The sequence below is a fragment of the Schistocerca piceifrons genome, chromosome 2, assembly GCF_021461385.2.
Source record: "Schistocerca piceifrons isolate TAMUIC-IGC-003096 chromosome 2, iqSchPice1.1, whole genome shotgun sequence".
Lineage (NCBI taxonomy): Eukaryota > Metazoa > Arthropoda > Insecta > Orthoptera > Acrididae > Schistocerca > Schistocerca piceifrons.
In genome coordinates this window covers 608,883,308-608,900,746 of record NC_060139.1, presented here as the reverse complement: position 1 = coordinate 608,900,746, position 17,439 = coordinate 608,883,308, and the positions used below count along the sequence as shown (strand labels likewise).

Below are 17,439 nucleotides of genomic sequence, written 5' to 3'. Positions count from 1 at the left end.
TTCTTTAAAAAAGTATTTTATACAGTATATTACGCAAGCAGGCTTCTCGTTCGTCTTTCCTAATCACTCGAAAAATCTTTTATAACTACTTATTATTAGGGATGAGCACCAGTTTATGAGGTAAGTACTCTTATTAATTATCTAGTGTCCGTTTAATTGCAATGCGTTTTTCGTTTTCTTCCTCAAACCGTGCAAAATTTAACGCATAAGATTGATTTATAAATCAACGCAGAACGGCGTGAGTCACATAACTTTTACGCTGCGTCAGCGTGACTAATAAAGCTGTCAAATTACTCTATGTCTTTGTCGTATAGCCCCTATAACTGATTAACAGCCGATGGAGTGATGCTGCGGATTAAAGCTTTTATCGCCGCATCCGGTATATTGATAACGTTTTCGATCTAAGATCAGTGAGGTGGGGTTCCTGTACATGGCAGTGAGAAGGAACTGGATAGGCTGGGCGACATAACCTAAATAAGATACAGAGATAACAGTGTAGCTCGTCATGCCACTTGATGTGCCTCGTGCTCGGATTTGCCGAGTACTACGTCGTCGCGTGGTACACTGATAAGTCGATTCGCGCTCTGCAACCGCTCAGCGAACTGCTACAGAAGAAAGCGCTCTCGCCTGCCCTTGGAACTCCATTGGACGCGTGGCGCCGCTCCCTTGTCGTTCGCCGCCGACAGTGCCACTCAGAATCGCGAGACACCCGGCGACATGGCTGCAGAACAGGACCGGGTCTTGCGGGGACCAAAGTACGACCTGGAACTGCCCCAGGTCACTCTGGGCAAATACATTTTCTCTGGATTGCTGAAGCACGGCGACCACGTTGCACAGGTAAGTACCCGTATGAATCTTCTAAATGAGTACAATCTTTGAAAGCAGACTACTAATACCTACAAATTATGTAGTGAGCTCACCGAACTCATCATGTAAGCACCACGTCCCCACGTTTAGCTGAAAGCTGTGACGGACGAGAGCAGGAGCGTAATGGTCATTCACTGCTCGATGCCTCTATGACACGGATGTGAGTGTTCATTTTCCAGACCTCTTGTAAGCTTCCATCCTGATTCACTATGTTGCGATGGTTATTGACGGCCGCAAATTTCATTAAAAACAACCGGAAATTATTTAGTTTGGGTGAGTAACCCACGTACAGGTAAACAAGAGAAGGTTAAGAACTACGACCCGGTGCCTAGTACCAACCCCATTTCGATCATTTACTACATTTTGATGGATTGTTCATTTTAATAGATAATATGACGTGCCTGGTTTGTATTCAGTGAGCACTTAGAATTGTAGTTTCTGTTTGTTAGATCAGAGCTCGTTTTATTATTAGCTTCAGCCCAAACTCGTGACTTCCTCACAGCATTATTTTCACTCTAGTTAGTGCCATTCTGAAATATCCCTCGTGGAAGTTGCAGAAGCTTGAATCAACATCGTATAATGCTCGAAAAGTCCACGGGTATACTGCCGGTTCATAGTGTCCGACTAGATCGCTTGTTAAAATTTCTTTATTTACTATGACATTTAGGCTACTCCCATTATCAGATATAGATTAAGCACAGTTTTTAATACAGGGGCAGTATATCAAGGACAGTATATTTTTATAAGTTCTAAACTTTTTGATATCTGATGATGACAGTGGCCGAATCGTTAGAAAAGTTAAGAAATTTTAATAAGCGATCTACGCAGTTTTAATCACACAGTATGGACAGTGTTTTGCCACAATCATCTTGTTCTAATTTCTCGTTTAATTAGGCAGCTCGCTTTCTGCTTGACTACCGGAACGGCTATGTTCCTCCCTCACATCATTCGAAATGTTTCCAAGTACTTATTGTGTCTTAGCGTCTAACAGTTGTACAATCCGGGTTTCCTTTTCGGCAACCTAAGCCGTAAACTTTTGCGAAAATTGGTCACTGTGTCACGAATCGTTCTCGCAAGGATTTCTCCTGCTCTGCAGCACTATTATCCACTCTTTGATAAGCTGTTGAACATTTTCACGGAGTGCAGAATGTGTTTATTTTAAGTCTGTGACCCCGTCTGTTTATTTCTGCACTGCCGCCGGTATACAGGGATGTGTTCCTTACAACGCTGATATTTCAGTGGATAATTCCTTCGATATCGTATGATGTCTTTCCAGAATTTCGGATACAGGAGCATCTCCACGATTTCTGAAATTGTCGAGATTTCGCTACAGTTTCCTAAGAATTCGTTCGCCGTAGAATTTTTCTTTTTTGAATTTTCCGAGATTTCGGCAGACGTAGCAGCCTTATTAGCCTACTTTCTTGGAAATTCTTGTCACTGCCGAAAACATCTATTCGAATTTCTTCTTTCAAGAGATCCACCAGTCGTACTTCCTGAGTGGCAGTTGTTTCAACGTCAGGATTCAACTAGACATCACTAGCCTGTCCAGGACCCACAGTCGTCTACTCGGCGGTATTTACCATAAGTGGGTCTCGTCACAAATTCGAAAAGAAAGCTTGATTTGATATTAAAACAATTAATATTATGAACCGTTACGAGATTCGCTGACTTGAAGAAAAGGTGGTCGTGTGCAATAAGTTTATATCAGAGCAGCAAGTTTAGTTACAGGTTTATTTAGTAAGTTCAGTAAGTGCGGAAGTCTCATGGAGATGCTCAGCCAACTCCAGTGGCAGAAACTGCAACGGGGGCGAAGTCTCACTGGTGCACAAGGTGCCCTCTACCACACACCGTAAAGTGGCTTGCGGAATATAGCTGTAGAAGTAGCTGTAGAAGTAGGAAAATGCATACAATTCCTGTAATGTGTTTCCTTTCAAACCCATTTTGATATGCTTGTCAGATTGTTTGAAATAAGGCAGGTGTATGAAAAATAAAGCTTGGATTTAAATAAAGTCCACTGCTGGCAAGTCTAAAAGTATAAATGAAACACAAAAGGCGGCAGCACACATTGATCGCTCCAGTGATGTGTTTCGGCTGTGATACTTTCTAATTTTCTGCTCATTGGCATATATATGTATATATAATCAGTGAAGGTGCGTGTAAGGGAAGTTTGACTTCTGAAATTTCGCAATTAAATTTATTCAAAACAACATATGAACATATGTCATTGACAGCACAATCATGAATGGATATCTCCTAACAAACAAACATTATTTAGCGACAGATAGATCTGATCGAAACATGAACCTATCAGGACTCTACGTTTCACTCTCCTATCCAGTGTGATATGAAGGACAATAAAAATCTATAATGATTAGGAAAGTGCAAGTCAGTGACTGAGCACGTTTGTGAGGTACGAATTACCATGCAATGGTCAATTGTAATGCATCAATGTTACCGGCGACAAAACAATCTACTAGGGTTGGAACTTAAATATTGGCAAGTATTTATTCACAACCGATACAAAAGAGTTACATGTTTGCACCTGTTACTGTCCTTCAAAGTAGTCACCAGCGTTGTGTAGAACCTGTTGCCAGCGATTTGGAAGGCGTAGTATACCGTTAGCAGAGCCTGTTCTGCTGATGGTGTGAATGGAGCGGTCTACTGCCTGTCGAATCTCTGGAACAGTTCTGAAGCGAATGCCACGAAGTGACCTCGCCCACCTCCTGCTTGCGACTACATCGTCGCTATTCTGTGCACAAGGTGCCTTCTACGAACTGAGCCGTCGAACACGTCATCGCTGTTGATATCTAGCTGCAACATGGCTTGGCAGTCCCCTACGACCGTGAAGTGAAAGAAAATAGACAGAACGTGGGGAAGAAATTTCCAGCACCCCAACTAATTATAATCTTAGAACACGTAAGTATGATGAGCACAAACACTGTATGTGTATTTCCAGTCATCCCACATACCATAGTGAAATTTGATATCGATAAAATGAGAGGTGCAGGATCCTGTAGGGAATTCCATCTGGGAGATGGATGGACCGAAAGAATCTGCCATATCTCATTAATCCCCACTCACACTAGATTTTCGCACTGTCAATGACTCACTTGGAATTAAGGAGGTGTGTCATATAACAAGTGAAAATCTGAGAAAGACAGTTCCAGAAACTGGATACCTTCAAAACGCAACGAAACTGGTTCAGATGTTACCACCCTCTCAGCCTCTCTAAACTAACATTTCATGTAACACAGATCCATATGCAGGGGCATCCAAATTGCCAACGCAGTCACTCACTCATTCAAATAGTGCTGCCGCGTAAGTGCCAGATGGCCATGCCGGATGTTGCTGTGAAGTGGCATTGGACTACATAGGTCTGGCAATCACCAGTCTTAAGTAAACAACCTTGAAATTATTTATGCCCAGTGCAAACGCATTCTTCCAAGCACTAGTAAGAAGATTCATCATAAAAATTTCTGAGAAGTAGGAATGACGTCATTGACTCTATTTCTCTGAGCAAAATTCCAAAAAAATGTAGATATGACTTACGGCCCATTCATGCACCGCTCACCCTTAAAAACATGGAGACGGCAACATGCATTCCACTCACATTGAGAGCAAAAATTGTGCTTTTGGCCATTTCATACTGTGTAATGATTCGTACATCGTAATAGGGCTTACGAACATTAGATAATCAAACAAAAACATACAAAATATCAGCAATGGTTTGACACTGATGTACATTGAAAGATGAACAGATGTTCAACAGCAATGATGACAAACGCGTATCTTTTATGGTCATGAATACTTCAAAAATTAACAAAGTAGAGAACATCCAACAGCGTCAGACACTGTCTACATCATTGGGTAAGTACACTAAAGAATGGGCAACATGATGAACCATGATATAAACACTTAAATTAGTAGTATCAAGCAAAAAGTGTAACACGAAAATGATACAAACGTACAGCCAGAAAACTAAAAGCACAAGATATCGCATGTTGCATATGGGATAATTTAATTTAATTGTAACGTGCTAAGTGTTCTGTTGTTGAGGGGTGGCTAAATGTGTGTAAGCAATGAGACGTGTTTGTCAGGTTACAATGACAATGTACAAAGGCAAGTTAAACATAATAATTCATTAGTGAATCAAGAAAACTAGAATGTTATGAGGCCTAACATATAACAAATAGTGGTTGCAAAAAAATTCAACTGGCTCCAAGCACTATGAGAGTTAACATCTCAGGTCATCAGTCCCCTAGACTTAGAACTGCTTAAACCAAACTAACTTAAGGACATCATACACAGCCATACCCGAGGCAGGATTCGAACCTGCGACCGTAGCAGCAGAGCGGTTCCGGACTGAAGCGCCTAGAACCGCTCGGCCACACCGGCCGGCAAATAGTGCTTGCATGTTAGACGTGAACTATACTATGAACTAACTTGGAAATATGAATACAAAATGGAGAAAATTAGTTGTGCAACTGTGACATTGTTCACACTGTAGCGTTCAAATGTTTGTTTGAAACCACTGTGGAATGGTTCGAAGCAAGGTTACACAAGCAAACGCTAAGCACTGCACAGGAACTTTACACACGCTATGACTCCTCCAGTGCCTACTTTTCATGGGGGCAGGTGAAAGTCAGTGTGAGTGGCTGTGTGGTGGAGTGTTTGGGCAGTTCTGTGCACCATGCCCACTTGTTCACAACAGGGTATGACACAATGGTAGGCAGCAGAGAGCTTCACCAGGCCTCCTCCTGCCCGGAAGATGTGCCCATGGTTGTGGCACTAGCCCCAGTGCACTGATACGCACCTATCTCATAACCAGTCTGCCGCCGGCCGCCTCCCTTCATCTTTGCCAGCTCCTGGACGGGGCTTGAGCGACATGATATGAACGACCCCCCTTGTTGATTTCCACCTTTGTACTGTGGTCCGGTGTACGCGAAGGCCCTATGCAGGTTATCCTGCAAAAACATGTAGTCACAGGGGCTGAGCTGGAAACCAACCTGACACCGGTGTGTTGCCGTGTGGCGTCGGCACTCGACGGCTTTCGCGACACGTCAACTTCCATCTGGGAGATGGATACACCGAAAGAATCTGCCATCTCTTAAAGTCAGTGCAGCAACTGATAACCACTTGATACCCAGGGAATCCACCAGAACATCTTACTGCACCATAATCGGGGCATAATGTCGCCATCATCAGCGGCATACAGACCAGCAATCTCATCGCAGTCATTGCACCAGCATGAAAATCAGACACACAACAACATAGCAGCCCCTAGTGGTAATTTGGAAAGCGAAGTAGAACAATCGAGACAGTAGGTTAGTCTGAGGCACTTAAGATCGTTCCACAAATCGTTAATGGGAATAAATTAGAGCTGCATGAATTCTTTGATAATTGTGGCACTGTCTCTGAACCTGAGGAGGAGCATGACGTATTGCTGAAATTTATTAAAACTGCTGTTATAGGCCCTGCTCGAAGTAAATTTTCAGTCCATGACCTAACGTCTACATGGCCTGACGTTAGGAAAATATTAATGAAATATTATAGACGCGTTCGTTCATTCGATGTTTGTTCTTGGGAAACGTTCACAAACAGACAAGAACATTTAGAGAGAATAGCACAGCGGGAATCACGAACAGATTCTCTACAGCATCAGTACAGGCAAGCATCCCAAGAAGTACTACAAAGTACAGAAGCAGAAGGTGGTCTGGCTCTAATTTGGAAGCTGAGTAGAGCTGTTTTCGTGCAAGATCGATTCAAGATAATTGTAAGATCTGAAGAAGCGTATTTGAGTTTAGCTGAAGCTGTGGAAGTCTCTCTAAAGGTAGAAGGTGCGATGTTATCAGTAGCAGAGACGTATTTCAGGCCGCAAGTAACTCATAACAATGAGTAAACAAGGGTTTCTCACATGGTAAAACGGGGCACAAGTCAAGGGAATATCAGAGCTCTCCGTACTGCAGTTTATTCAGTAAATGAGATCATACAATCGAGTTTGTAAACGTTCTAAAAAGATATTAATTCTTGCAGCAGAATTAGTAGATCCAGAACATAAAAAATTGGCACAGATTAGTATATGTGTGCTAGATACGAGATACGTTCTATGATACGATAAAAAGGAAGAAATATTACGTCCAGAGGAGTGTGTACAGTGTTACTTGCCAGCGCATAATGGGTCTTGTGACAAAGAAAAAAAAGGCGTGTTATACCTGTCAGCAACCAGGACATTATGCCCGACAGTGGTCGGAAAGTGACGGTTAGTATAACAGAAAGCAGGTATTCAGTTAGATTGTCAGGACAGTTGGCACTGTAACGCAGTTGTGTCTGATCAGTAGAGAAATGATGAAAACGGGACATCATACGACTCCACAAAGAGACTTCAGCTAAATGGAGTTCTGAATTAGGTAATTAATAACAAAGATACGGTAAACTTTTGGTTGGCAGTAGGTGATAAGCTGCAGGTGAAACATGAATTTCACGTTTTAAGGAATAGTTGGATCCACCATTTATAGGCCTGATGGTACAGATTTCTTCATGAAGCAGTGATAGACTACACCTCTAAGACAATCTGAGAAATTCAAATGAAAACGGAATGAGACGCAACTCGTCGTAGCAGGAATCATGATAGACCCTCGAAACGTATAAAAAAAATACTTAAGTCTAAAGGGTCAATAGAATTTATGGAAAAATGAATCTAGCTGAAGCTAGAAAGAACAATGTTCGCGGAGGAATTAGATTAAGAAAGGTAGGGAAGGTAACAGAAAGTCTACTACGGCTAAAAGAAATAACTGTGATGTGTTGGAACAGACGAAGAGTAGTATTCAAAGAAGTGTGACTGACGTCCGAACAACAGGGAACTAACATGCATCGAGATTAGAAAATAGTGCATTGATAATGGGCTAGGCACTAGCGAAAATCTGGATTTGTGTAATAAAACCTGCAAAAAAGGACGACTGATTGCTGCGCTCTATAATCTATAAATCACATAACAGTCGCTGAGTGCACCGACTTTCCGAATGAAAGGTAACCTGATGAGACGAAGAGTGTTAAAGAAATATTAGCCAGAGTAACTGCAGAAATAAGGAAAAGTAGTATCCGCTAGAACAGGTGGAAGATGTTCAAGAAATAATGTTTGCTGTAGTAAATGAAGAAACGAAGTACCAGGACTGTACTATGATAATATAGTATATACAGATTGCAGTAATAGAAAGTGTATTTTTTGTACAAACGTTCACTTTTTAAATAGAACAGTACCTGTTGACACTGACAAACGAAAAGTATGATAAATTATAATGTCAGTGGCGTTTGTTGTAGGATCCTAGAGCGAGTCGTTTAGAGAGAAGTTACCACACCGACACTTGTGCAGTACTTATGGTAGTACATTATAAACAACAACACAAATGGATGCACTTGTTATGTGGATTCTGACCAGTAACAAGACAGTTGACCATTACAGGTTGTATTCAAAAAGACCACTGGCATTGCCAATACACGCTTCGTCTCGTGTGGAATGACTGCTGCACATGTGCTAGCATTTCAGCGGAGATGTCCGTGGAGGATGCAGTCGTATGTCGTTGCATATCACAGAGTGCAGCTAGTATGTCCTTATAGATAGCGTCTTTTAGCTTTCACGTCAGAAAATGTCTACAGGCGTTAAACCCGGGGAACAGTCCTGTCAAGGTACAGGGCCTCTGAACTCAGTCCAACGATCTGGAAACAATTCGTGAAGACGTGCTTGATTACTTCGTGCACTATGGGCTGGAAAGCCATCATGTTGGTACGACAGGCTCCTTCTAGTCTGAAAAAGACCGTTTTCTTGCATCCTTGGAACGTGGAATATGGTCTATTAAAAGGCTGCGATAGTTGAACGCGTTCAATGTTCTTTGTATGAAAAACAAGCCTATAAGCTGATGATTCACTGTCCCACGTCAACACGTTTACACTCCACTGTTGGTGATGTTCTACCTGACGAAGCCACTGGCTACTGTAACAGACCAATAGCGCGTATTTCGGCAGTTTACCTGATCATGATTGGTTAAATGTTGCTTCGTCACTAAACAAGATACATCTGGAGTATCCTGTTTTAATGCCCAAGTATATAAGTTAACACGATTCTCATAATCGCTTCCATGCAGTCCTTGATGGGGAACATGTGATAGGAATGGAGCCTATGTCGGTGGAGAATGTGTAGCACACTTTCCTGACTATAACAGTAGCAAAGAAATTAATTTCTTTCTCTTCTATTCTCATTTCTTTCCTTCTGTTACGTTGTATAGGTGCTACACTACCACTTCCACGTCATTGGTTGAAGAATGTGATAAATAACTGCCGCGATGATTGACTTGTATTGGGATATCTTGCTACATACAACGTGCAAGAACGAATTACCTACTTCAGACACTCTCCATAAACCATGAGCTGTCGACTTTATCTGCATTTGTAAATCCCAGCATCCACTCACGACCTATTGCTTGGGCCGTCACACACTGACCACGAAGTCGTAATGCATCAAGGAACACAAAAGCACACTGTAAGCAAACATGACAGCATCTTACCTAGCAACTACGCACGTTGAATGGCACAAACAAGTGTCGGTATGGAAAAGTTTCACAATACGATATCTCGCAAACGACTCGCGCTAGACTGCTGCAACAAACACTACTGACATTCTAATTTACCCTGCTTTTAGGCATTGTTCCGTTTAAAAAAGAATTTTGGCACAAAAAATAGGCTTTCTAAGTATTATTACAGTCTATGTATTGGGTAACATTATGAGCCCCTGACTGCCAATCTACTCTGTGAAAAGCGCCAATCAGTAGTACTTTCCATTTACGCAGTTTTTGCGGCTCAAATAAGTTTATTCGCCCTGTACAGCAGGAAATGTAAAATTTTGTTACGTAAGTTTAAAAGAATTAATAGGGAAATACGAAAACACTGAACAATTATTGCAAGTACCAGTAGACACCTGTAAAAGAAGGCTACGGAACGTGAGATAAGTTTATGAGGATGTTACGTAGTCATGTAGCAGAAACAGTGTTGAAATGGCAAAAAATACTCAAAGTCTAGTAGGAGAAACAACGAAGCAGGAAATACGAAGCAAACGTGGAGTAGTAAACTTCAGGGACGATGGAGATGACTAATAGTTTAAAGAAAAATTGGGCATGATGGAAGAAGAGCGGAGGCAATTGTTATAGCTTAGTAAGGGACAAGTAATAGCAGAGAAAACCTCTTTAACTGGTTTCACTGAAATGTTATTCACCAAGAATTGCAACGAAGAAGTTATTGCTAACAGAGTGCGGTAGTTAAAGAAATACTTCAACAGGTACGTTTATAGCTCTGAGAAAAGATTACAGCATGTATCCATAATACCACCATAAACGAACAATAAATACAGCTCATGCATGGATTTAATGAGTTAGAACAGAATGCAATAAATTAATTAATGGTGTTCTAAATGTGCAGGAAGGAATTTTAGATCTATAAAATATAAATCCAAAAAAGTGGTAAGGCATCCAGAAGTAGCCGGCCGCAGTGGCCGAGCGGTTCTAGGCGCTTCAGTCTGGAACCGCGCGACCGCTACGGTCTCAGGTTTGAATCCTGCCTCGGACATGGATGTGTGTGATGTCCTTAGGTGAGTTAGGTTTTAATAGTTCTAAGTTCTGGGGGACTGATGACCTCAGCTGCTAAGTCCCATAGTGCTCAGAGCCATTTGAACCAGCCATCTAGAAGTAAATGGGATTGACATTGAAGGTAAGAAGTTCCTAATAGCACTAACAGAGGGTAATGGATGTCAGTTGTTTTGAATAATTGATTTAGATGTCGTCACGTCAGATAGCATTTTGATCTACATTTTAAATGTTCCATTAAGAAAACAGAGTTCAGCTTCTACAATTTGTTACCTTTAGCAACGGAAGTAGGGTCTAAACAGGAAATATGTATGTGTGTTGTTTCAGAGGACATACCCTTAGCTAACATTGTGAAAAAATAGTAAGCGGAACTGAGCAATGAAAAACTTCAATATTAACCAACAGAAAGAAACTGCAGGATTTGTAAGCAGAAGTTTGTACATATGTCTGTCCATGATCACGAAGGTTGCAAGGCTAGCAGATTTCAGCCAGTTTGAAAGGCATCTAACGATTGTAACAAGAAAATGATTAGGTTTAATGATAGAGTATGGACAAAACTTAGTAGTAAAGAATTATGTTTCATCACTCCTAATAAAGAAGTTGTACCCATCTTGTGTAACAACTAAAAGCCGTTAGAAATGGTAAAAAACTAACATGAGGAAGTTGAAATTTTACGGAAAATGGCGATGTATGGTGCCCAAGTATTGTTGCATCCAAAAAATGTAATAATGACTAATGTAGCGAGTAATGCCTGCACACCTGATGGAGGATCAATGTTGTATGACTTATAATGTAAAAGTGAATTCAACAGAATTAAAGCTAACTATGCTCCTAGAACATGTGAAATGAATCCAAGCGATCTCAAGATAACAGTACATAAATTGAAAGAGTTAGAGGAAGAATTAGAATAACAAGAGAGGAATAATGTGTTTGTGTCAATGCTGCAAATGTTGCAGAGATTGTTACTGATTTATATCTAGACTAGAATAACAACTGATGATAGTTATCTAAAATTGCATGTCAAAACTTCAGTTGAGAACAGAGTTAATAGCATATGACAGCTAGCACCGTTGAAAACCATATCATTAAGAAAAGAAACGAAAGTAGACAAAACTGGTACACATATCCACACAGAAATGGGACGAAATAAAGTGTGTTCGTTAACAGAACTAACAAAAAAATATGTTGTAAATAGATAAAGCTCTCAGTAAAATATTAACCAACTTGAGTGTCGTCTTCATGGTAACCAGTATATGAATATATATTGAAAAGTGGTTTTTTCCAGAGGGAAATCGAAATTGCCTATCAAATGTAGTATGTGTTTACATATTCCCATTAGAACAACTGGCGATGAGCTGTCTTCTTTGTACATTGAGATAGCATCGAATTAAGCTGCCGGCCAAAAGTCCACGGCATTAATAGCATGTTCCGAGTAAACTCTGGTTGATTAGCACTTCAGATAATATTATCGACAGAAAAGCCGCTTCATCTTATCAGACTTGTAAAATAAGGTAATATAATCAAAAACGGAAACGGTCACACTTGGTAAAGGCGGTACATCATATAAAGAAAGGACTTTCCGAGGATGTTCCACATCATGGCATATTTGTCGGACTATGAACGTCTCTTGATATGGCACAGATTTCATGGGCATGGCATCTCTAACGTCACGTAAAGTATCGTATAAACCTTGTGCTGGTAGTCCAGGAGTCAGCGAAGTCCAGAGTAAGGAGAAAAGAGTTGACAGGTAAGAGTGATGATGTAAGCAGGCAACATGTGAGAAGCTGCGAAGCCTTTGTATTTCAGAACCCTATGAATGTATACAGCAGTTAGCTTCGTTCTTGTAGTCTCAGACGTGAGTCGACTGAATGTATTTCATGTGTGATTGTATCCACATTCCGCATAAGTTGCGGGTCGACTATGTGAACCCAAGTATAATCATTTTTTGGTATATTAAAACTTGATATATCAGACCTGCTTCTTTTCTTGAACCATCTTCGGAATCCCCTAAGTTTTCAGCCGAGTTCTTAACAACTCAAAATTCTAGCTTTAGCTTCGTGCATTTTACCTTCTTCTAGATGTTCCCGCCTCTTGCTGACGTCTTGAAATCACTCACAGGGCGCACTCAGAGGTAGGTACTATGTTGTTTGGAAAAGTTTGCTTAGTGACACAACAATCCTGTACAACTATTTTTTAGCCACCAAGTGAATGTACTTGAGGAGGTGCTTGGACTGCGAAAGATGAAAAAGTGTTTCATCAGCGTGGTTGGTGCTTTAAGTATCGGAGATCTGAGGATCCAAGTAAGAACTGCACTGGCCTTCAGTCTCAAAAAATTATCGCTGGTAAACGTAGTGAATCGAATAGACATTGCAGGATATCCGTAGATGACTATTTTATAGACTTTCAAAAATCACAGTCGCTAAAGAAATGAAGGCAGATATTTGCCCTACAGAAGGAAAGATACTACTAGAGAAATAAGTTCATTTTCGGCCCAAAAACTAGTTTTCTGTTTACAGACGCAGCAATAAGAGGGTAGGATCTGGTATAATTATCGACGTGTGAGACTCACTGAATGTGCACTACAAGGCGACTCTCAGCGAGGTGGTGGCTAAGTATAGCTGAATCAAAATTTGAACTTCTTTTGAATGCTTTCAACTTGCTACCAATTTCAGCTAACATACAGCTGTGTTTAATGCGTCTCAGATTGCAGTGAATAAGATTATTTCAAACGCAGTTGCGCATAATGGCTGAGTAATACCTAATTCCACGTGTTGCTTCTGCTTTCGTACTGAACGCAGTGTTGTGTGTAAGTCACCATTCTCAGTGCTCAGAATGGAGTCAATGCCGTTTTGAATAAAATAATTTTCAGTACAACGTAAAACCAGTCCAAAGTTGTAAAGCCTAAGGCGTCAGACTACGATCATAATTGGTATTACTCGGGCACACAGTGACTCAAAATTAAATAAATTTAGTTTAGTAGTTGACTTCAATAGTAATAATTATATATACTGTGCAATATTAATGATAGTCATTAAATATTTTAAAACTTGGACAGTAATTGTATAAAAAATTAAAAAATTTGGGCATGTGAAATACAAAGCATGAACCAATATAGAAGCACATTTGTTAAAATTAGTTTTCCTCGAAAGGCTCTACCATTTTTTGGGATAAGTGATAAGTTTAGAAAACCATGTCGTTCCTAAACCGGAAAACAACACGCAGTCTACTCTTAGCAAGGAAAGCAGCAATGTTATACTTTCTAAAATTGAATGGTCAGCAGCACCAACACTACATCTGAACACACCTGAAACATACTGAAGCAACAGTTGTGTAGTTCCCTACCTTTTAAGGTTTAATTAGAAAGTGGACATAGCGAAAGTGATCCATAGCTGGCACTCTCAATAATTATAGCAACTACTGCATCAAATAAGCTTTGTATCAGTTCAGGAATTACTGAAGGTCTTTGCAGAAATAGCACATTTCTCTCCCCGTGTTATAACAGTCTCATTAACTTTAAAAGTCTCATGAACTCTCTCTAATGATTAACAGAAAGATGTTTCATTGACATAAGTTCGCCGAAAAAATATGTACATTAACATACAGTTAACTATGGCCTGACGTCATATTAATTTATTAAACACAGTTTAAGAGCGTTCGAGAAAGAGTAAAATAAAGTGGAATACTTGATCAAATATTGTCAATTCAGTTTCGATTAATGCACAACAGACAAGCTCACTACTTACAAAACAGTACCGCATATACCTTCTATACTGCACTTTCGTTGGAGACTTTTTATGGTGGTATTTTGGGCCCTATCTACTATACTTCTGTTGTGTGGTCATTTTCTTCTTCCAAAAGCCAAGCTCATTTCCATTTGACAGAGATTTCTTTTCTCTCCTGGTTTTAATCCCATCACTGGCACTTCCTGTTCTTTCTCTTTTATGTTTGGTCGATGGGTAAAGTCTTTATTCGATTGAAAGTGTTTTACACAGGCCACCTGAGCTCCTTTTACTTCTTCGGGCGATGTAATTATTTAGTGCAGCTAAATGTTCCGCATTTATTTAAAAGCTAACATAATTAACACTCATCTAGTAAGGGATTTTCATATATTAAAATGATTTTTTGATTGCGGGAATGTTGTGTCTACACTGTGGGAGTGTTGTGCGGGAATGTTGTGCCTACATCTCTGACCTAAAGTATGATTTACCTTAAGTTGTCTACTTTGCTGTGCAACTGCCGTGACTGTTTTCTGAGAAGCCTCAAGAGAAGCTACCATAGAGCATTGCAGGTAGAACTGATGCCTTGTACAGTGGTACTTTCGTGTTGTATGTCACTCCCAGATGTTTCACCGTCTTTGCTCATGGGATTGGATCATCGATTATGAGTCTCTTGGAAGTAAAATAGATAACAGTACATTGCTGGAGGTAAGTTGCACTTTGTTCTTCGTGTACCATCTTTCCATTGCCGTGAACTGGGCTTGAAATTTTCGAACGTTCGGTGTATGGTGGCGGCTACTGACGAGAAGGGCTGTGTCATCTACTAATTTGGCAAGCATCTCTTTGTCCGTGTTTGAGATGCCATTCACATAAATGTTGTGCAGTGCAGGGGATAAGACTGATCTTTGGGGTTTCCTGCTGACGTCATCTTCAGTTTCGACCTCTGTCCCTCTATTTTCACCATACTTCGACTTTGGTGTGGGAATGCCACTATCTGATTTACGTAACAATCTGGAATTTATTTGTGAATAACTTTACTATCAGATTACGTGACGAAAATGGTGAAGCACCTAGGAGGGAAGGAGAAAACGATCTTTCACAGGTTGAGAGAGTGTGATGTTACTGCAGCGATTACAAAAGCGAGTCAGATCTACATATAACTTGGCAGTATGAGGCCGTCTATCAGCATGACGTTGCACTTGCCTGTCCTGGTTGCACACACTTGTTCGGTTGGATAAGGTGTCATAAGTTGTTGTCTCCTGTGGTAAGGTGGCCCATGGCTGACGTAACTGGTGCTCGATTTCCTGGATACTGGCACTGCGAGAGATCCCGGAATCTTGCTGACCACGGGAGATCATCAGCATCAAACAGGCAGTTCATAGACACACGAGCATGTATGAACGAGCATTGTCGTGCTGAAAAATGGCACAAGGATACTGCCCCATGACAAGTAACACATGATGACGTAGAATGTCCGTGACGTAGTGCTGTGCTGTCAGAGTTTCCTCAGTCACTACCAGCTGCTCTCCGGAACAATGGAAGAATGGGATCTCTCTCCAGGTGGCCGTCTTAGTCAGCGACAAAGGTCATCCAGGGCAGTGCAGGACCACAGTTCATCGCTGAACACAATGCGACGCTATTCACTAGCAGTGAGTGCTTCCCGGTAACGGCACCACTCCAAAGGCAGCCGTTTGTATTGTGGAGTTAACGGCAGCGCACCCGTGAGACAGTAACTCGTTGGACCGGCTGCTGCTAGTCTCCTATTAATGGTTTGGAATGACACAGAATGTTATAGCGAGTCCATTACTTGTTCTCGGGTGCCAGATGTAGATATGAAGGGGTTATGATGTACTTGGTGCAGAGCACTGCTTCATCACTTGTCGTGGTTAGATGTGGTCGACTGGAACTTTGATAAAGAGTATGCCTGCTCTCTCGTTCCCGCACGTTCCAACATCGGGCAACTGTCATATCCAAATGCCTCTGGATATTGTACGGCTCGATCAGCTGGTCTAATGGAGACCCACAATGAAGCCTTGTTCATGCACTGCCAGCTGCAGATAATGCTGTCTCAGATGAGTGCCCGGCATCTACCTCCTCTTCAGTGATCACTAAACATCCGAGCTAGGCACGCAACTCACGTACCCTACCAGGCCTGGCAACAACACTACGCTTGAAGAACACTGGGGTCATAGCCAGGATTTTGCCTTCTTTGGTGAGTGAGAGTGTGTGTGTGTGTGTGTGTGTGATTGTGTGTGTGTGTGTGTGTGTGTGTGTGTGTGTACAGGGAGGGGATGAGGAAAACCAGGCAATAAATCCTTATTTGAGAAAACATTTGTGCCATCACCTGTAAAATATGTCATGTTCATTCTCTACCAGCAGAAACAATGTACGTCTCGTGTGAAGATAATCGTAATAATAGAAACCGGCAGAGAATAAACATAATTGTACAGCTGCTGGCACAAATATGCTTTGTCCAAATTAGAGCGTACGTAACAGCTATGGACAGTCGCCTCCGAAAATCTCTAATAAATCCTTAATCGTAAATGCTACCATATGCTGTACCTTCTAAAACTTTGCAACATACGAGGGGCGTTTGAAAAGTCCGTGCGAAAATAAAAACTATTTACGTGTTTGGGGTGAACCTTTTTTACTTTTCGACATAGTCTCCGTTTAAACTTATACACTTCGTCCAACGCTGTTCTAATTTGTTGATCCATTCCGAATAATAGGAATTATCCAAGTCTACAAAATAGCTATTAGTTGAGGTAATTAAATCCTCGTGTGAATAAAATCTTTGTCCCTCCAGCCATTTCTTCAAATTGGAGAACAAATAGTAGTTAGAGGGAGCCAAGTCTGGAGAATAGGGGGGATGTGAAACGAGTTGGAATCCTATTTCCACTAATTTTGCGACCACAACTGCTGAGGTGTGTGCTGGTGCATTGTCGTGATGGAAAAAGACTTTTTGTTGTCCAATCGCCAGCGTTTTTCTTGCAGCTCGGTTTTCAAACGGTCCAATAACGATGAATAAGACAGTCGCCATAACCTTTCCGGCCGAAGGAGTGGTCTTCGCATTTTTTGGTGTAGAGTCTCCCTTGGCAACTCATTGTTTAGATTGTTCTTTGGTCTCAGGAGTATAGTAATGTATCCATGTTTCATCCACAGCGACGAAACGCCGCTTGAAGTCATGCGGATTCTTCATGAACAGGTGCAAACCACCCTTGAAACTC

At 41.1% G+C, this 17,439-nt stretch overlaps 1 protein-coding gene across 1 annotated transcript in view; it reads left to right on the top strand.

Annotated features, from left to right (window-relative positions):
- Positions 1-717: 717 nt before the first annotated feature.
- LOC124775658 (4-coumarate--CoA ligase-like 9) overlaps positions 718-17,439 on the top strand; it is a 41,002-nt gene continuing 24,280 nt past the window's right edge. Inside the window, exon 1 of the mRNA XM_047250486.1 lies at positions 718-837. Coding sequence (XP_047106442.1) covers positions 718-837 — 120 coding nt within the window. The remainder of the gene's footprint in view (positions 838-17,439) is intronic.